General features: G+C 41.5%; 1 protein-coding gene across 9 annotated transcripts in view; it reads left to right on the forward strand.

Moving 5' to 3' along the window:
• The window catches only part of pbx3b (pre-B-cell leukemia homeobox 3b), a 54,612-nt gene that overhangs the window by 22,522 nt on the left and 9,555 nt on the right, over window positions 1-22,535 (forward strand). For all 9 annotated transcript variants that reach the window (XM_042000202.1, XM_042000207.1, XM_042000210.1 and 6 more), the window contains exons 3-5: window positions 19,512-19,753; window positions 20,618-20,808; window positions 21,791-21,926. In XM_042000202.1, coding sequence (XP_041856136.1) covers window positions 19,512-19,753; window positions 20,618-20,808; window positions 21,791-21,926 — 569 coding nt within the window. The remainder of the gene's footprint in view (window positions 1-19,511; window positions 19,754-20,617; window positions 20,809-21,790; window positions 21,927-22,535) is intronic.

Raw genomic sequence — 22,535 nt, forward strand, 5'->3', positions numbered from 1 at the left:
AAAAGATTTTACTTTTACTGTCATTAAACTTCAAAAACAGGCATCTTGACTTAACCCCTTGTTAAGTCAGTTCTAAGGCAGAAATGCATAAAAAATGAATGACTTGCCATTGTGACAACTGCTATTATCTTTTTTAATGTGCATTTTCATGCCATAAAATTACATTTGCCCCTTCTTGTTGTACCTTACCATGTTATGAAATCCGTATATTCAGGCTTCCCCACCAGCAAATACCCAAATAATTTTATAATATGCAACATTTCTGGTTATTTTATGTGTAGCAGACAGGTTTGACTAACAGCATACTACATATTTTTAAATATTCAGCATCTATGGTGTTTTTATAAATATGACTGTCTGAATGAAGTAGTTCCAGATCTGAGAGAGATGCAGAACAAGACATCTCTCTACTATACTGTATATGTATATAATCCAGACTGCAAAATGCTGTCATGTTGATAATTAGGTTGGCAACTTGGCCTTGAAATAATAAATGTGACATTTGCCTCTAAAGGTAAATGAGACTTTTCAAACCAGAAAACATCTCAGGATGTCGGAATTTGATTCAAGATGTACAGCTCTTTTAAATATGTATGAAAAAAAGTAAAAGGATGAGAGCTGATGACAGAAGTATCAGTTTCCTAGAGACACTTCTGCTATCCACTTAGTATTGCACCAACACTTATCAGAGCCACAACTCATAGCTGCGAAGTGAAAGTGTTTGCCTGCTACTCCCATCTTTATATTTACACCAATTAGCACATAAAATCTAATTACTGAGATCAAGGCAACTGGGAGTCCTTAAATGCAAAGCGACATGAAAAGCCAAGTCAGCTGACAGAGGGGGAAGGTGACAATAAATAGGGAAGTATCAATTAGGCATCAATGACGCGATGATGCATGTGCATGCTGGGAGGTGTCACACAGAGGGAGGTGGGTGTGTGAATTGTGCAGGGGCAGCAGGATCCACACAAAGTTGCACAGGCTGTGGGGTCTTGTAACTCACATGCTGATGCAGATCGTGGTGACGCGGTGACACGTTGACTGTAAAACACATTTCTATATTAACACCAAGGCACAATCAGGCACGTCTCCTGTGTCTCAGTGAAACGTAGCATTTATCGCAGCACTGCACTTCTTCTAAGGTAACAATTAACACCTGCTAATTTAAGGGGCACGTTTCACAGTCAAAAAGGTATAAAAGTAAGTCCAAAATAAGAAGAAATTAATATGCTATAGCAAAGGGCCATTAAAGAACCGTCATAACTGGAGGAGTGATTTGACAGCTTAAACTTGTGTGTAATTATAAGGACTAGAAACCCAATCACAGCTGGAGAGAGTGGAGGCTTCATATAATGACTTGAAATGGATCATAGTCTGTGCTTGAACCTCAGGTTAATCCCAATAAATTGAACTTGATCAAAGACTATGGCAGTAAAAAACTATGGCTCGGCACATTAATCTAACAAACGCATAAAACAGGACCAGCTCAGCTCTATAAATTAAACTCTGGCTACAGTAATGCTGATCAGGGGAAATTTTGCCAGCATTGGCTCAAGCTGCCTCTGTATGTCTGAGGTCTTGTTATCCCCTTGATCTGGAATGGTATTATCCGTTCTCTTCTCATTGTAAAAATTTGGTCTTTTTTTTTTATTTTTCCACAGGAAAGCCCAATGATGGATTTGCAAAGTGGGCTGTTTACAAGAGAGTGTAGAGCATTACGGAGCTGCCAGACGGTCCATTAACATAAATGTTTAAATCAAATACAAACTTATAAGCACCCAAAATAAAGCTGTTTCCTGCATTAATCTGCCACATCTGCCTTTGGTCCAACAATTAGTCACCTCACATCCCATCCACTCCTCACAGTGACCAATGTTTATGTATATAAAGACATAAAGAGGCAGAAAAGTTGTGCGCAACGTCCCTGCTGAGGCAGCAGCCTCTACAGAAACCACCAGGGCAAGAAAATAATTTTCACTCTTGTATATTACAATGAAGTTTACTGTAAGGTCTCACAGACCTGGTGTGACCTGTCAGACATTTACTTCTTCTTCTTTTTTTTCCTCACTCACTCTCTCTGTCAACACATGGCTCCACTGCTGATTTAAAGCCTTGTAAAAATGTCTCATTTTAAAAACGGTTTGCATGCAGGTCCCTGGAAGACATTTCATACTCAGCAGATTTACATTACAGTCATTATTATGATTTTATGATGCTAAAGCTTTAAAAAGTATTTCCCTAAAAATGCTTGGGAATAAACTGAGTACAGACAAGTGTAAATATTTGCCTTTGATATGTCCAAGGCTCTTTCTCACAAAGAGGTCCCAGACATCACCAGTTACAAGAGATAAAAACTCTTCCCAAGAGAAGTTAATTGCCTGTTTCTTCTAAACTCAAATCCAATCCCTTTGGATTTTAGTCAAGCTAAAATTTGATTTTAGTCATTTCTTTACTGCAGAAGCAGACTGATTATTGCACTTGCACAATAGGATAATATCAGTGGATCTATGTAGAATTTGCTTCCACTTATCTTCATCCCTCACACCATTTACCTACACTGTTGTCTTTTACAAGACATTGTACTAGTTGATCAAAAGTTTGTGTTTACAGCATGCCTGACAGACACTTCCCTGTTTGCTTCATGTTTTGTAAGTCCTGAAAGTGCATCTCGGTGACCGAATGTTGGTTAGATGAATAAACTATCTGAATTGATTCCTCCATCACCTGGATGGGCTGTTGATTTTGGGGAGAGTTATCGCTGTTTTTCTAAGTGTGGCATGAAGATTTGCTGGAGGGCTGAGTGATCGATTCAGCAGCCTGGAGCATCCTAGTGTGTTTATACATGGCTTGTATGGCAGCTTTCATAAGACATTTACCCCATGATTTGCGATGAGCTTATGTGTGAATAATTAATGGCAATTAATCCTTAATTACAGTAATTAGGCAAGTCACAGGAAATTAGGCTGCAGCTGGAGAAGCCCGTGCCGAGGAAAGGGAGGAATGGGGCTGAGAGAACGTGCCATTTAGTGACAGTGGAGCCATGGTACAATGATCGTGTGGCAGGCCTGCATCAGTGTGTTCGCTTGCCAGCAGAGATAAGAGTATAGGAAGACACAGATGCTAGCAGCCCATAAGCCAGACTCTCTAAAGCAATCATGAGCACAAAGCACTGGTGCAGCCAATAAAACCTTCCTATTAAAGTCCAAGCAATGTGAACTTTGACCTCAACAGCACTTATATTTCTTAGTTTGCACAAAATTACACACTAAAAGGTGGTGAACCCCTTCAACAGGTTGTGACTGATGAGCCAACAGTAACTGGTTAACGCTACACTGTGAGCTCCTTTTTTCTTTATAAAACCAGATTTACCAATTATTGGGGCCCTGAGGCAGCAGATGTGAGCAGCCAATGTGGCGTTAACACAAACTTTATGAATCTACTGTGGCTGAAAAGAGAGCCAGTCCAAGAAATATATTTATTTGTACCTCCAATAAAACAATTAGACTGCTTAGAATTATTAAAGGAAACCTCAGCAGGCAGAGTTGTTTGGTTGCTGATTTCATTGTTTGGTAATGGTGGGAGAGATTAGGTGGATGTGTTCTGGGCAAAGACAGAGCAGAAGAATGGGGACGGGGCTCCCTGTGTCTCGCTTGGAACTCATTTGTGCTTTTCCATGCTTGCCTTGATGAATTTCCGCTTCTTTCTGCTCCTGTTGCTTTCAATTACACTCTTATTCACAATCCTAATTGATATGCCAGTCTCAGTAGATGAACCATGGACTTTTTACAGTCCATTTTTCTATTCTTAGACCAACGTCTCCCTGCAACTGTATGAATGTGGTTTTCTAACTCCTTTGTTTTCTTCAGATGTTAATATGATGATGTATTGCTTTATTTGAAATTAGAATATAAAACACTTTTAATTCATCAAACGCATTCTCTTAAGAGGCCTTTAAAAAGACTATATTTTGGTGTAATTTTCAGGCCCTGCGTCGTCATGGGCTCTTACAATTGTCTCCTCCTTTCATGCATTGCATACTTTTTCTTTCTTTTTCCCACTGAATGACTTCTAAGCTAACAGGGAGTAGTAAGTGAGTAGAGGAGCCATCCAACTGTGATATTACATTAACCCATAGTGCTTGGCCATGTCTGTCAGTGACTGAAGAATAAAGAGAACATGCTCTGTTCTACTCTTTAGACTTCAAAAGGGCTATTAGAAATAATGAGAATTCATAGTAAGATAAAAGATGCTTCTCCCACTCCTGAATTTCGAGTAGTTGTTCACATTCTACCACCAAAAGCTGAATAAGACGCACTACAGTATACAATGCCATAGTTACAAAATTAGAGTATGCGTCACAGAGTCTTTAATTTCTCTTTTTATTCAGAAACGAGCTGAATAAATAGATATTAGACTTTGTCGTGGTATGAGCTTATGCTTTAATAAAATCTTTTAATCTGAGCTGAATGGGTGTGTTATGTTGTTTGGCCATTCAGTAAGCAGTTTTTTTCGCCATCCTCAGAGGCTCTTAGTTTCTCAGTTATATATAACATGAGCAGGAAGCCTTGGAGTGGTTGGATAACAATACCTAAGCATGCTCTTCACTGGTGCCTTGAGATGCTGCTCACACTGACAAGGTCAGCATGTTCTACAGGCCCTGCACATACATCCCTCACTATAAGTAAAATAAATGAGGCCGTGTTAGCTGTAAACTCACAGCATGTTGCCTGTAAGCTAAAGGGTAACTGTGCAAGAGCAACATCTCCAAATCTCCTCTTGAGCAGGTCTGATGACACACAGGAGCATGTAGTATGAAAAATAGAGCCACCTGCTTGAATTCTTCTCAAATGTTTTAGATGGTAAAACATGGCTCAATTGCATATACGAATAAATACACATACAAGTTACTGATAGAATTCTCTCCACGATGGCACATTAGCATGCATTCCCAAACTCAGCTAAATATGTTGAGCATACTGCTTTAAGTGGGAGCAACATGGTTTGTGCCATTGGGGGCATTTTCATATCATCACTGGTGTTTACTCACATTGGCAATTAATTATTAATGCAGAAGCACTGAGAGGTTACAGTGATATGGTACTCAGGCTTTCCAAGCACTGTCTATATATGAACAGTCAACATAGTGAGAGCTTCAAAGAAGCCTTCTGAAAATTTTCAGACTCTCATGGAGAAAGCTTATTACTGCTGAAATGTTTTTTTCTAGGAGCCCCAGATATTCTTTGTGAATGCTATTGCCTGGAAAATATGGGGTATTTTTGTTTGTCTATATCAAGAGAGGTGTAAACAAAGAGACAGTCAGCACTTGCGCCTTAGTTGGCATGAGTATTGGAGTTCACAAGTGAGAACTTGTTTGGGGGAAAAAAAATAAGTGAAATTGCAAAGAACTGGGACAATTTTAACAAAGATGTAAGATGTAATTTACCAGTCCTAAAATATCTTTTTTAATGCAACTCATTATACTGAATTTGCTCTGAGAGTCTGTCAATTTCTTGCACTAATTTCTGACATAATCCATATAACCAAGCAGAATAAGAGATGTTTTTTCATGTGTGGAAAGATAAACATCAAGAAGAAATCTGCTCTTTTTGAGGCGTCTTTGTTGCCTGCGGAGCCCCCTCCATGACACCTCTGTAGATCTGCTAATGGAGGAGGACCTGTAAGGCTATCCCCTGGCCTTGGTCTGACCTCTTTGTTGAGCTGAATTCCTCAGATGTTTGCAGGATCAAGTCATTTAATCTGTGGCACAGACTGGGGCCAAAAAAAAGTCAGTGGGAGCACAGGAGTGAAGAGGAGGAGAGATGGTAGCAGACAAGCGCCTCTCTCTGTCTAAAGGCACAGCATTCAGCACGCAGGGTAAAGAACTGCAAATGTCTGCCTGTTCTGTTATGCACCATTGTTTCATACGGAGCTAGAAATAGACAGAAACAGTGTAGCAGTAGAACTCTGGCAGGCGACGCATTTTATTACAGCTAGACCATAGACTTAGACATTAGTGAATATGGCTCATTAAATGGCATGGAATGTTACCATTTTACATAATTTCTCCAGTATCGTTGTTGTAAATGAAATCCTGTTTCTGTCCCCGACTGCACTCCAGTCACTCCACAGCCGTTACAGCTTTCCCAGCATGCACTAGCAATCTTTGAAAGCAGCTATCTGTAATTTCAGGTCTGTGTCACACACAAAAAGCATGCTTTACAAGCTTAATGGTTTGGCATAGTTGATGTTGAAGGGATACTGTGCAAATAGGAGGAAATCTGAAGAAATATTTGAGAATTAGGAAATGATGTATTCAGATGGCTGAATGGAAAGACTAGGGTGGGCAACAAATATAAATAATGTATGTGGCAGGGCTCCTAAACATAAGCTGGAATTTGCTGCCGTACTTTTTGTTCTCAATCACCTTGATGAAACAATCCTGAAGAAATGGCTATGTGAATGAGACCACTGACAAGCTGATTTTCCACCCTTGGCATGAGGCTGCTTTCTCCACTTAATGTTCCCCGATAAAGTGTAGCACAGAAGTAAACTAGAAGAGCCTCCGCTCCTGACACATGTGACAGTATTTGCATCAATTATGCAGTCTACGGCTGCAGCAAGAGGGAGCGGGGAGAGAGGGGAGGAGATAGAAGAGAAAAAGGTTTGTGACAAGATGCAGAGGCAGAAATGGGGATTTTCGCTTTAAAAAGCATTCTTTAGAAAATAACATGCAGGATCATTTACATGAAAGCAGTTGCAGTGGTGAACCCGACAAAGCAGCAACAAAGTCTGCCGCGCGTTTTGACACTAAAGACTTTGGCAAACAGAGTATAGTATAATGGAGAGTTCTTTGTCTCCTCTGCATTCACTGTATGCTGAACTCTGAAGGCTACTGGAGGAGACAGTGGAATGTGAAAAGAGGCTAGGTCGTTTATTGCTCAGTTCAACAAAGGAGAAAGATGTGCAGGGTCAAGTAAGTTAAATATTAAATGCTCTCCTTAGCCTGGACATTTTTAAAGTAGTAACCAAAATTAAATCCAAGTGTATCAAGAAAAGTGTCATTTTATTGGATTATAATTAAGAATTTATCTTGCTCTAGCTAACAGTGACATATGACCAAACCCATGAGGCTGCGGTTTCCGGCAGTAGTAGAGAAAGATGACTGTTTATTATAACTTTTAAACCATGTCCCAGTTTTAACAGACTCCAGCACAGCATTTTATTTCACTGTGTCCAACCCTGTTTCACATCCTAGTTAAGTACACATACAAATCTGCTGTGCCATGGTTTCTAACCTCTCATCCGCATGTGAATCCGCAGTAACACACACACACACAAACAGACACACACATGGAGTCGCATCACCAGGCCTGTCACTGCCTTTTATCCATCGTCAACCTTCAGCTGTATGGTTTATCCGTAGTGACACTATAGCAAAGTGCTTGACTGCTTTTTGCCAACAGACTGCAACACTTTAACTGTACTTAGTCATGCATCATTATGGCAGACTCAAAGCGGTGTGTCTGGGAACGCCTGCAGATGATGGAGGCTGAACCATTTGGAAAGGGAGCCTCTGTGACAATGATGCTTATTGCATGAGTAAGTGTGTATGGACACAGGAGTGTATCTGTGCATGGTGCTGATTTGGAAATTTTGCATTAAAAAAAAGTGTAAGCTGCTAATTCAACAGGCTTGGTAGAAGACTCTGTAGGATATGATATTTGAAATCTACGCACAACTCTTTGTTCGAGGGAGCCTTTTATATGCATATTGATCAGTCATTGTTTACTCCAATCGATGCTGACTTAGTGAAATGCAGCCTCCTCTCTGTTCCTTATAGAGATTTAACCTTCTCTGCACAAGCATTTTATGGCTTTGTTCTCCTCTTCAAACCTTTCTTCAGCTGAAAATGTGATAGCATTTACTGTCACTTGTCACTTTCTCTTTATTTCAAGAGATGACAAAGCTTTTACATTTACCATTCTGCTCCACACATGGGTATTTTCAACAGATCTCTTCTGCTATTGAAAGATAAGATGTTAACTTCATTCAGAAGAAATCACATTCAAGGTGCATACAAAGCTGGCTTCTATTTTTTTCTTTGAGGAAATGAAGAAACCATTAGCAAAATATTCTCTCATGTCGAAATAGAATCTTATCTTTATTCTGCATGACCATGCAGAGCCATATTCCTTTTGACATCATCATATAAAACCAATTTCTCTTTCATATCATTTCCGCTGTGCTGCATTACCACATCTATACACCCGTGATTCGTTATTACAGAGTAGGTGGCCTGAGGAAAGTGTATGCATTCAGTTCTTATGGCATAAAATATGCATATAGGTGCCTCATTTCATCTCCAATCTGTGTTATTCCTTTAAAAATTTACAACTGCCCGCAGTTCCTCTTTAATATTTAATTTGACAACTTTTTAATCTGTCTTTGTGTGATGATGAAGTAATCGTCAGCTGTCACAAAAATGATTGAATTATACAATATGACTGAAATGACTCATAGGTTGCAGGCTTCATTATTTGTTTTGCTTCATTTGTGGCGTGAGCTTAAGGGAAAGAATATCCTATTCAAACACTAATTTGTCTTCTATCTTTATTCATCTTTCCTCCCTGGCCCTCACACGAAGCACAGCTGTGTATGACATTTATACATCATTCATACTTTGCTTACTATGCTTTTAGTCTGAAGCAAATCAAAATACAGAGTATTTTATTTTGTAAACATGCTGCTTGCTGTTCCGTAATCCTACATTTATTCATGCAGCAACAACTACATTGCAATGATAATTACTTCCTTCTTCTTCTCATCTTTAAAATTCACATATTATCCATCAATGCAGGTAAATAATTAGCGACACTGTCTCATGAAAAAAACCACCAACAGATGCTCCAACACCCACAAGGTGAACATGGGTGCACTTCTGGTATTCTCAGCAAGAGTACCAGAACAGAATCATTTGGAAAACAAAACAGATGATGGAGCGACTTAAATGAATGTTGCAGCAGATGAGTGATCAGCCCCTACTAACTCTGTAGCACCACTCCGGCCGGCCTCTCTGGCAATCTGGCCATGCTGGGCCCCCACTGTGGAACAGTATGGCACTGGGATTTGTGGTAGCCAGTCCCCCCATAGCCCTAGGCTGCTTCTACCTTTGGTATGCTACTCAAGGTTAAAGGGATCCCAACTGGGTGTTTAACAGTGTTGTGCTCAAATCTGAATGGCTTTTTTTTAACTGTCTGGATTGGAGAATAAAGCTGGAGAACTATCCAAAACTGTTCATCTGATCAGAACTGATCTAACTTCACTATTCCAGAAGTAATATTTCTACAGCAGGCCTTTAAACCCCCACACCACAGTGATACTTTGATAAAGTAGCAGGGGTAAGTGATCTAAACCATTTTACTATGAGGATCTGCTGTTTGCTATACACATTCAGCTTTTGCTGACATTCATTTTGAAACCACTCGGAGCACTTGCGACTCACAGTAACAATGCTGAGGGAAAAATGCCTGCTGAGCTCAACAGTGAATATACCTCTGACCCAGACCGAGGAAAGGGAGATTTATGAAATCCACATGTTTAATACATTTCATTTTGTCCAAGGGATTTGTATTGCTTACCACAGTATTTTAGGGTTGAAACATTCTGTATAGTCACAGCTTGTATTGTCTGAGGAGAATAAACCCTGTCCAGCTCTGGCTGCTGAAGATTTGTTTTGCAGCACCTCCTTTTTCTTTACACACATCAGCCATGCAGTGTCTGAGCTATTGCATTTTGTTGTGCTGAGGTGTTAGGTATACACACCCTTAATCTTTAATGCATAATCCCTTGAAAATCCGATACATAAATGAAAAAGATAACCCTCATATCTGTGCGGTGACAGAAAATAAGATAGCTAGGTAATTTAATAAAGGATTGACGCTGCATGGCCCCGGTGTGATATGGTGTGTGACCTCTGCGTATTCATTGTGTAGCAGGGAGCAGGTGAGGACTGCTTGTAGAGAGCAGTTCTCTATTCTCGAAACCCATCCTGGGAGTGGAACATCTGTGGTGACAAACAGAATACACCATATGGATTAAAGCACACGGAGGGTAGTCACTGAAATATTTGCTTTCCCAAAGTGTTGACACAGTATGAAAAAAAAAGAAGAACCGTGGCTGTGCTTTCCTCCTGTAATCAGGTAGCTGCTATCGCAATGAAGTGTTTGCCTTCCTAATGGTGTTTCCATTTTGTGTGAGTCTGTCATTGGCTTCCCATTTGGATCGGCCTTCTAACACAGTAAGTGCCAACCTGCGGAGGCTTAGCATGTAATATTTCTGTTTGTTCTATAAGTGAAAAATCAACGAAAAGGCAAAGTGATGAATTGGGTGAGAAAGAAAAGTATTTTGAGAGCATCATAACTGTGGTCACCCTCTGCTGTAGGAAGTGTTTAGCTCATTTAGCAGCTGACCACATAAAGTCATAAATACTCTTCCCAGAGAACCCTTGTTTTACATCTAAAATGCACTTGAGTGTAATGTTGACATATATAGCTTGTGACGACTGATAGTCAGAATGTATGAGTGCCCATAATGCTGCTGTCAACCACTGGTGCCAGACTGAAAATAAGCAGTTCACCTCTGTTTTCATTCAGGAGAGTGCAGCAGACAGCACGGGCTTCTCCGCTGTATTTATTGACTTGTTTTACTAGCCTGAAACAGGGTGCTTTTATACGGGCCTGCTCAGTCTTAAGACTCTCCAGACATTTACATTATTCCTGACTGAGTTACACACACATATAAAGGAGCACGTCCTCAGGCAAGGTTAGATATATGCTCTTTTTCCACTTCCCTTTGTACGGACTTGTGCACTGGTTTATTACCCTACCATTTTAGATATTGTTAAGCCATACTTTTCTTCAATTATGTCCTTAATACATTATTCAGCATTTGTATTTAGGCTAATTAATTTGCTATCTATGTATTAAATGTGTATAAAAATAGCAAACTGTTTTTCAGACTACTCACTTGAAGACTCCTTCAGAAAAAAAAATTCTATGTTTATGCTGGAGCTGATTTAGTATTTTAAAGAGCATAGATTTCACAAAGCTCTTAAAATCATCCTTCGGTGCCTAATCTGCACAACTGCAGTGGAAGATAATGAATGCCAACGCCAGAGTCACAGCCGACACCATGATCCACCCCACCCAGCCTAAAACCTCCAGCAGTATTTACATGATATTTCATTTTAGAATAAACCTCTTTTCTCTCCCACTGTGAAGATATTGAACTCTTCCACACAGATGTCATCTTAACCAAAGCTTATTAAAAAGATGGACATCAAAGTTGTGGGGGCCCATTTATCTTATAGCACTCTAATTGGCCACCACAGGCTGGAGAACAACTAACTCCAAAACAGGAGGCGTCGAGTGGTTGAGCTAAAGAAGAGGATGTTTAAAGACCTCTCAGTGGATTCATTGCCAATAAATCCTCTCGAATGAAAGCGGAGCTTTTCTATGGGGGTATGGAATTTCACAAATACATTATGAAACGTGATACGGTGAATTAACCGAACACTCATGGACCCAGGGTTTGGTTTCTTTGTTCTGGTGTGTTTTGTGGTACATTGTCCTGTATCTGACCTGCAGCCTCACTGTTTGCTTGACATATTTGGAGTTTTTAACATCATTGCTGACGACATGAGGCAATAGAATCTGAAAAGGTCATGCAGCTTGGTAGCCATGAGTGAACTGAGATTACATTTTACCACTCCATATAGTATGTATTGTTTTGAATTTACCACTCACCACAGTGAACGAAACAGATTCTTCAGCCAGAGTCAGTGCCACTCCATCAAACGCCACACACAGGCTTGAGGTGAATAATGTATTATGCTTTCCACACAAGTGGGCAATAAAAACACAAAAACAAAGTCATTAATTGCCCACATACAGTAACCAAATGCCATCAAGAGCCTGTGCTCTCATTAACCTGGCACCTAATTATCTGCCTCCAGTCTGAGTCCTGACAAGCCCCACCGTCTGAACCCTCAGCTCGGTTGCGTTATGTTGTGTTGTGTCAGCACATGGCAACCGCAGCCAAGGCACCATTATGTACAGAGAAGACAAAAGCTTCTTGCAGCAAAGGTTCCCTCTGCATGCACGACCACAATGTTCCTCCTGTTAATGCCTTCCCTTCCAATTAAATCTGCAACTGTTAATTATTGTAATTATGAGAGTGAGCTCTCAGCTCCACACCACCCCCCACTTCTCCAAACCCCTCCCTCCATGGTGTGTGGAGACGCTACGGGAGCTGTTGTGTTGCTTCAGTGGCGCCTTGTCTCTGCTCCAGTGAAGCCCTAGCAGGGAATTGGATGCGGAGGGGGACTTGGTACACATGACAGGGGTGATGTGAGGGAGATTGCATGGTTCATCTTGGATAACTGGGAGAGCAAGTCACAGCCAATAGCCACGCCTCCAGTCTTACTCATTAAATGATGTGTAAAGCACATGCTGGGAATAATTAGCACCGGATAACCTTTTTAGCTATCTTGTTTGCAGTGTATCGCACAACAACAAAATGTGGAGTATCATCTGTAGGTGTACAATCAAACTATTCAGCTGGTTAAATGAAATGAGGGAGATGATATTCTCCCAGCAATCATTCACTCATTTGCTACAAACAAGCCCCAGTTATTTTGCTTCTTTCTTATGGTAATACAAAACTCTGCTCTCACTGTTTTGTTTGGGAGACACTTGCGATGGATCTGAAGTGATGTGTTGAGTATAAGGAGAGCTGAAAAAGAGTGGATGGCAGGCCGGCTGCCTGTTAAGTCCCTTCGTGTCTTAACATCCTCTCTGGCCTGCTTCTGTCACAAGCTGTTGTTTGGCCTGGACCTGATCTGCCCAGCTACTTCTTGTGCTGCACTCTGCAGCTCTAGCCCTAACCTGCAACATGGAAATAGCACTCATGTTCGGGAACATCTAACCCAAAATACCATAGGCGGATGTCTTTTTGTTGTGTTTATCAGTGCTCTCCATGAAATGTTCTGAGAATCAGCACAGCGTTACTCCATTGTCATAACCTCAGCTGCCTCGTAGCAGAATCCTTTCACGCAAGCATAGCAAGCAAAGGATTCTGGCTTTACAATTTGGAGTTGAATTCTCTTCTATGAAAGACACTGAAGGAAAGAACAGCTCCCTCTGCTTCAGGCAATGCAGCCTTTTCGTGGATACACTGCAAAATCTAAATGATGGACTGTCAACTCTCTTGCAGAAATGGCACTGCAAAGAATAATCTCTCTGGCAGTGGATCATGGTTGGCTGTGTGCTACCAATGCTGTTTCTTTGCTTATGTGAGCATGCTGCTTTCACACAGACACGCATGGAGACATGAATGCATGCACATGTGTGGACACACACATACTGAAAAACACACAAAAAAACACACACACACACACACACTAAATACGTCAAGCCTGAATCCTTTTTTGGTAAATATATGGGATTAATAAATTGAAAAGCATTGTTTTTTCACCTCTAGCCTTTGGAATAATGCATGCTTAGCTTGGTGTCTGGATGAAGTCTTGCTCTTCTGTTTGCCTGGTTATCGGTGTGTACAAGACCTGCTGTGTGACCTGGTTTCATGCAATCTCCAGCTTCTAATTAGGAGGCTGCAGAAAGGCTGGAACGAGAGGAGGAGTGATTAGTTGCCTTTGGGTATTTCATAAGTGGCTTTCAGTGCCACATTTGCATTATTTGCTTGGGGTGTGAATAACAAATCAGCCTACCTTTGCAGCAAATTGAGGCTAGCAGCTAAAGACCATCAATACATGAAATATAAAATGAAACTGAAGAAAAGAAATGTGCAAAACATGCTAATTCAATAGAAGGGGGATGGAATGAAATATTGAAACATGAGATGCAATAACAGGTCCAAACTGATATAAAAACCAAGTCCCTGTCTTGGGCAGAGATTCAGACATCCTCTGACTAACATATTGAGTATTTTTTGCTTTTAGCCTTTCAAAGATGTGGGATGTCTGCCTGTAAAACACAAGTGTATTTGTGTTTTTTTGGCTTTTTCTGTGACTATCAGACCATGTGAACCATGTGAGCCCTATGATGGAGCCCCATGCTGTATGTGTCCTGTAGGGTCAGTCAGTGTGATGATCTGTAGCGGAGGTCCTGTCCACTCATTTGGCCGGTCTCCCCAACCGCTGCGTGCGGCCGACATGGCCAGGCTTGGTCAGCCATCACTACACCACTTGGCTATTTGCCCACACTGAGTCTTAGAGGGCAGGAAACAAAGTGGGCACTCACATGTCCCCATATAGTCACACAAATACACACATCACACACACATGATCACAGCGAATGACAGTGGCTCTTGTTTACCCAGCCCCCCCCCACCCTCCGTCTCCTTTCATCCTTTCCTTCTAGTCTGTCATGTTGTGTGTCACTTCCCACAAATGTCAGTGCCACCGTGGGACAGTGATTAATTTTTGTGTGCCTGGCAAAATGTCTTCAAGATGTTTGTTTGGGTTGTCTTTTCCCACCCCCTTGCCCACCCCCGCTCCTTGCATGTCTTGGAGTCGTGGGTCGAGACTGGCAAGCCCCCCTCCTCCATCCTTCACGCCCCTCACCCCCCGCTGCTGTCACAGCCTCCTCTTTAGTGGGGGAAGGAGTGCCTCATCATCTTCATCGAGAAACAAAGGCTACCTGAACTGACAGAGATCTTCTTTTCTGACCAGAGCCTTTTTTTGTCACTCCTCACCACCACCTCTATGCGCTGTCTGTTTAGTGTGTGCTGCTGGTGCATGATGGGAAAAGTCTTGACCCAACACTGGGGGGCTGTAACACTTCACTGTCAGTGCAGCTGATTAGCTTATCACTCACTGCACTGGGAGGAAATACATCATCATTCCAGACAGGGATTCCCCAGTTTAGAACCAATTCTGTGCCTTCTTTTATACAGCATTTAATCACCGGAAGACTCTTTGTCCCCTCTAGTATTTCAGCCTCACCTCTGATATCAGTCCTTGGTGGTTTACAGTAAGAACCTTCTTCTGTTTTTAGTAACATTGGATCAGTTAGATTAAGTGTGCAGAAGTGCGTCTCTCTATCTACGTTTTGTACAATATTTAACGTTCCAGGCTCACGCATGGATCATTGTATTTAATCAGTGAAGGAAAGCAGATTGAACCATCTCCCCAACTTATTCCTTTCAGCTCACTCAACAAAGAAAGTGAAACACAAAGTGGCAAATGTGCTTTGGCTTCCCCACAGTGCGGTATCAGGTATGGTAATTACTCTGCCATTAACATTGGGAATAGTTAATGTGTATTAATGTGTTAATGGCATGTTAATTACTGTACATGCAAGAGAATGCCTGCAGGCATTCTCTCAGATTCTTTGTGCCATGTGGATGTAGGCCAACCTTAAAAAAAAAAAGCCTTTAAGAGTGTGGATGAAAGCGGATCCTTATGTTTCATTTGTCAGAACAAAAGATTTTCAATGGTAATTTGATCCAGCTCCCAGCTTCTGCAGCTGAAGGTTACTGATCCAGGCGCCACGACAAAGGAGATGATATGAAGTCAAAGGAGACGTGGAATGAGGCTGCAGTGACACTGGCCTCTTTGTGAAATGGATACTCTAAGCCCTCTGTAGTCTCTAGTGTTTTGCTTTGGCAGGGGGTTTTAATAACATGGTGGATTAGAAGCCTTGGATCGTGTGTGCCAAGCTCGAGTTAAAGCTCACCTTGGATGAGCCTCAGTAACAGGCTAGTCTTCCAGTCTTCCTCCTCTTCCCAGACACTTCCCTCTTCGCACTGTCTGGTGCACAGCTTTAAGAGAGATGACCTTTGCAAATATTGACAGAAAATAAATTCTGTTTCGATTAGTTAGCTTTTGGAGACCTTAGTGGATCAATGCAATTAGATGAACAGACTGTCAATACTTGGTTGGAGCTGTTCATTGGAGGCAGTTGGTTGGAGAGGAGATGCATGAGGTCAGGGTTATTTGTAATGAACAGACTGTTTTGGAAACAAAACTGGAGGATACAGAGTCAGAACATCAGATAGTTAGAGCATTTTTAAACAATGCAAAAAAAAAAAAAAAAAAAAAAAAAAATCAAAGAAAGCATCAATTTATTTAAATCAAAAAAGAAATGTCTCGTTCAGTGCATCTTCTTGTGGCTCGACAGTGCTTTTAGTGCAGCTGAATGAGACGGAGAACCCCAGAGCCACCCCTTCCCTCTTCAGCAGGCCACATTAACCCAGCAGGGCTCTGCCTTTATGGCTCTCCTGCTCACACTTCAGTGATGAGAGTAAACAAGCAGTGGGCCAAAGGTCAGCTAAGTCCACAGAATAAAAGAGGGCACAAGGGGAAGAGAGGTGGGAGGAAAGGAGAGAGGCCCGAGGCAGTGCTCAGATCACTGTCAGGGCTTCAAGTAGGGAATGATGTACGAGACAACGGCCATGAACCGGAAATGATTATAAACAGGGAAAGGGGGGGAGTTAGTGTATAAGAACGGACTGCATTGTCTGTAACTGTCAGATTTGCTCCTTTTTTAAATCAGATAGCAGTGGTGAAAGCTGTAAAAAGTGAAAAGATGAACCGCCCCTGACTGATAGGCGTGGATTAATCACAGTGTCTCCTTTTGTCTCAGTTATACAAGAGAAATGAGGAACAATCAAATTGTATATGCAAGTGATTTTTCCAGCTACCCCACCTGTATTGTTGAAAGACAAATGAGGCCAATTAAGGACCTGTGACATTATTATTAATACGATTTCTGATTTTCCTTTTCAATTTTACACCATTAAGTGCAGTTTGGTAATTAAATATGCCAGCATTGTCATCAAACCAATGTGAAATAACTGGAACATGTATAGATTTTTCATTCTTAAATTCCCATTGCTCGCAGGCTTTACCAAGGTGACACGTCTCACACACTCTCCCTTTGCACTGAGATTAATCCCACTTTGACTGTGGAGGTGGATTAGAGCTAAAGTCGGGTGCCCAAACTTGTTTTAATACCCATATCATCAGACAAAAACAGGATAAAGATTTGAGCAGAAAAGCAGCATTGCAGTGTTAGAACGTGACTGTGGAATTGCAAGTTACCATACAGATTTGTCAACCACACAGCAAATTAAAGATACTATCTTGCTTGAGGTTATATTGTGGAAGTTGTGTGATGATGCTGAGCTTAAGCAGTGAATCCCAAATCTTCAGTTTCTCTGACAAAGGTGCACGTAAAAAAGACAGCAAGACAGATATGGCTTATGTTTTTTAGTTTAGTTTATTTAATTATTAACTTTTTGTATTTGTATGCTTGAGACAGGCATCTTATTCCTCCAAACATGTGTAATGAATGGCCAGCCCAAGTTGCTGTGGCACAAATACACCCTGGTGGACTCCTGCAGGACCGTCTGCTTCTCTGCGCAGCAGAGTAATCATTTTTATCCTGCTGATTTCCCAAATAGAAATGGACATGTATGATAAAAATGTCATGGCCACTCCACATGTCAGTGAACTAACAGGATTACATGTCACTTTTTAATGTCTTGCTCTGTTTTCCATTGCTGTGAATGGCCACAGTATTCCGCACTGGAACTTTGGGGTAATATATGGTAAGAGACAAGTAGCTCTTTATGGTCTGTGATTATTTAGTTTGAATGAAACCAGTGATTTATGCCCATTTAGCTGAAAAGCCCTGTAAATTCCCTCAGCTGCATTTCCCCTGGATACAGAGTGAGTGGAGTGAAAGTGACAACTAGGTTTGGTGTGGAAATGTACGTTGCGTCCCAGAGTTATATTTAATATACCTGACATGAAAAACGTGCCTACCTACTTACCACCACCCGCAGCACAAAGGAAAGTAAGGCCTGCTGAGCCTGTGTTGAATGAGAGAGTGGGAGTAAATAGCAAATTAGGCAAATATGAACTGTTGTGGCAGATAAACCACCAGCAATTACAGATATGTAGCCAGGCATCTGGTCAATCAACATTTGAATCATGTGCCATTTTGTTTTATGCTGCCCAAACTGGAATAGAAACAGCGGAGTCCATCCAGAGCGATAGCTTTGGGTGGAGTTGTTCAAATGCACTGCGATGTGGATGAGGGTTAGTGGAGCAGTGGCATATTGTCCACATGGATGGCTTGGCTCTGCAAGCTTGATGGAGCCTTGTCCAGCATCTCAATGTCTCCAACACAAATAGCCACATTCATCCACTCCTCTCACACCATTACACCTAAAAGACTCTAAGCCAGGCGATCCATAAATAGAGGCAAATTTGTTTTTCACTAGCTCTGCAGTCAAACAAAACACCAACAGAGATAAAAACATCTGAGATGTGGCCACAATATGCCATCTGTTTTCTTAACCCTGGACTGTGTTTATAAGAAAGATATAAAAAAGGCTGTTTTCTGTCTGGCATTCACTCCTGTTGATGTTGTGCATAGTCAGTCGGTCAAACTACATTTAAAGGGCTTCTCTGATTGCATGCCTACTGGCTGACACAATAGAGCCACTAGTCTTCCTATTTAGAATCCAATAGCTGGCCATATCTTAATGAAGCTGTAATGAGCTGTTGAAAATCCCTGAATTGCAGGAGGGATTATTGAATTGAAACAAGTCTGGTAATCATAATATTTGAGTAGCCACTCAGTATTTACTGCCCATTGAGCCACATTTTTATCCACTTACAAGACTGGATTGCTCATGCTTGTTTTTGCTGTAATTTTGACCTGCAGTGTTTTTATGTTTGTTTACTCTCTGGAAAGCCTGGCATTGGGGTTGCATTGCCAGTGCAACCAGGTGTGCACGCATGCTATCTGCTGTGTGATTACGATGTGCCGACAGGTTGGCGAGACAGAAAACCAGAAGAAATAAAGAGCAGGATCTGTAAACAAAAACAGAATTCATGAATAAGCACTTTGCATAGAATTGATTTTGCACTCATTTTGTTGTATGTAGATTTATTTATCCCGCCAGCACACTTTTATTGCATCTCAAAATACTGCTAAATCAGGAGGATACAATAATACTGGATTAAAACTTCATTAAAAGAATAAGGAAAACTGTGGTAAGTGAGCTTCCAGCATTCTGTGTGTGAAAGACAGAGACACTTACTGGAGGTATAGTTTTCTGTTTAGCATCCTTTCACAGAGTAGAAGTGCCACTTCACCATTGAGCATTTGTCAGTTTATGGATGTTGCTGTCATGTCAGCATTCCCATACACACAGTGTGCAGTGCAGTGTGTAAATAAAAAAACAGACATAGACATGGGTGGCAGGAACACAGCACATACACAAGAGGCACTCAGTTTGTACCTGCAAGGGAAAAATCATAGTGTGAAGCACACTATGTAGACATACAGCATCTAATTGCACTTAACTGTTCAGTCTGGGTGCATTTAACTTATTTGTTTAAACATTTTTCCAGTTTTAACATGTTTCTGAATGGCAATATCTGACACTGTGTCAATGCTTATGTGCTGCTGCAGGTCTCAGCATCCGCGGTGCCCAGGAGGAAGACCCTCCAGACCCCCAGCTCATGCGTTTAGACAACATGCTGCTGGCAGAGGGAGTGGCAGGACCAGAGAAAGGTGGTGGATCTGCCGCCGCTGCAGCTGCCGCCGCGGCCTCAGGCGGGGCAGCCGACAACTCCATCGAACATTCCGACTACAGAGCCAAACTCACCCAGATCAGACAGATCTACCACACAGAGCTAGAGAAATATGAACAGGTAAAGAGGAATCTTTGCAAATCTCAAGAATGAGATCTTTTCAAGAAATCCTTCAGGATTGAGTTCTTTGCTTAAAATGACCCAATTTCTTGTGCAAATTTTCTGTAAATCTTTACAAAAAAGAAGAAAAAAAAAAAAAACTTTTATAACAGTTGAAAGGTTAACATAAGCATTGTACAACCTGATATACAGTATATACAGTATATGCAGGTAATATATCTGAGGAGACAGAATCAGTCTGAAAGAAAAGAAGAGTTATTCACTGTGTTGTAGTTGTTTTTGTAGAGATCTAAAGGATAGTGTAATCAGTACCTTCACCTAGTACTTTGAGCCTGCCATTAAACACAGGGGCATTATGGGTGAAATAGAAGGTGTAACAGTGATGCCTCAGCAAGCCAGAGAGCTAAATTAGACTAATTTACTTTGTGCTCTCAGAGAGGAGGTGTGGGGGCACACAACACTTTGCCTGGAGTAAATGCATCTTTCTTAAGGGTGTTTCCAGGTTTTAATTATCTAAATGTAAATACTTAACGAATTTTACTCAGAGTAATGAGCTAAAGTGTGCACTACGTAAATGAGTTATTCTAATTAATCATGCATGAACTACTGGTTTAACGAAAAGATGTTTAAATTCATTCTGCATTATGACCAAGTCAAATAGCAAATCTGCATTTATTCAAAGATGACTTCATCTAATAAGTCATCAAAGTCACATGCAAACAAAACACTTTCTTTAGTGCTTTGTATATAAATAACTCATTACATGAAAAGATGAAAATAACAGTGAGTATATTTAAAGCTGTAAAAACCCTGTGGTTTGAGACAGCTTACTTTGGTTGTTTATGCCATTCTGTTTGTTTGCAGGCATGTAACGAGTTCACTACCCATGTGATGAACCTGCTGAGGGAACAATCTCGCACGCGACCCATCTCGCCCAAAGAGATCGAACGCATGGTGGGAATAATCCACCGCAAATTCAGCTCCATCCAGATGCAACTGAAGCAGAGCACCTGTGAGGCTGTCATGATCCTGCGCTCCAGATTCCTTGATGCCAGGTCAGTGGATTATGTGTTTTTAGTGCATATGTGTGTGTGTGTGTGTGTATCATGTGTTTAGAAACTTCTGCTGCTTCTATATAACCCTTATAAGCTAAACCTAGTAGATAGGATCAGTATTTAGACTTTGCGCAGGTTTGAAGTAACTCCATTTTTAGCACAGCACACAGTTTGAACACTGCAGAGATGCACGATTTTAATTATGTCCACGTTCCATGCATTATCCATTTTCAAGACAATCATGCCCTCACACCTGAGAGCAGTTAACACCAAATGAAATGCGGACCGAGTCATGTGTAATGGATGGAGGGAAGGTCATCAGCAGGTGTTGTAGATTACTCTAATCACTAACGGTACGATGCCGTGTGGAGCTATGCTGAGAGCGGCACAAGCTCTGGCCAAACCAGTCGAGTGGAAGCACATTTGCTGCTCGCTGCCTGTGAGAAGCGCAGTAAACAAGGCAAAATAAGCAAATGCTCAACAACATGATAAGTAGTGCCCTTGGGAGGGAAGGGGACCCAGATCTAGTTAGACTTTCCTTGTTTCTGCTGGAGATCCCCGGGGCTGTGGCACTTCAGGAACAATGCTCAACTGTGCATGCTATGATTTCTATAATGTACCGAGATGCACTCCGACTGGGCTTAGGCTCCATCATGAAGCCCACCCATCCGCTGCACTAAACTCAACACATTACACGCTTGGACTGGAGATTGGAGGCCAACAGACCAAATTAAACATTGTATGTGTTTTGAGTGTGGGGTTTGCTTGTGTGTGTGTTTGTCAGTTTATTGGTCAGAGTTTTTTTTCACTTGGAGCAGGACATGGTATTCTGTTTCTGAAGGCTGTTAGAGCCCAATCCTCATTATTTTCACCATTTATGTGTGAGATTGATTGTGCAATTTGTGCAATCCAAATGGATGAGTTAATGCTGGTCTCACTAATAGGCTTGCTCGGCCCTTCTCTCGTTTTGCTCCTCACTCAGGCGGAAAAGGCGAAACTTCAGCAAGCAGGCAACGGAAATTTTGAACGAATATTTCTACTCACACCTCAGCAACCCCTATCCGAGCGAGGAAGCTAAAGAGGAGCTGGCCAAGAAATGCAGCATCACTGTTTCCCAGGTGGGTAGCGCTCATCTAACAGTAGCTGGTGGGTAATCAAAGTGGTGAAGGCTTAAGCCTAGAGGGATCATTACAGTAGGTCACACCATCAAGACACAATGTCCTCTGCTAACCTTGACATTGTGACTGCCTAATGATGCTTCAGTCACGGCTGGTCCCAGTCAGTCAGAGCAGGGCCACAGGGAAGGGAGGCCTATATCATCTTAGCCTCAATCAAAGCACTATGCTGTCCTTCTGTAGTCGCCCTTATGCTGGGTCCCCTGACATTTTTCCTTCTCATTCCCATCCACCATGTGTGCTCTCTCTGCTGCCTGGTCAGTCACTCAGGTCATTAGCTGGGGGAAAAAAAAATGGCATCATCCATTACTTTAAGAAAAGCATCTAAAGGCTGGTGCTTCAAAACACTGGATGATACTGGGTATTTATCTGTCTGTTTGCTCTTCAAGTGGCCTTGCAGGAGTCCGCTAAATTCACACTTATATTTTACACTTAAAGATGCAACTTTCCCACTTTCTATATATCATAGCCTCCTTGTTGGGTAAACCTGAAGGCAATATCTCTCACACCTTACCCCCACATCCAAAGTATTATTATCCTGTGCTCTTTTTT

The sequence above is a fragment of the Melanotaenia boesemani genome, chromosome 11 (genome assembly GCF_017639745.1).
Source record: "Melanotaenia boesemani isolate fMelBoe1 chromosome 11, fMelBoe1.pri, whole genome shotgun sequence".
NCBI classification, from domain to species: domain Eukaryota; kingdom Metazoa; phylum Chordata; class Actinopteri; order Atheriniformes; family Melanotaeniidae; genus Melanotaenia; species Melanotaenia boesemani.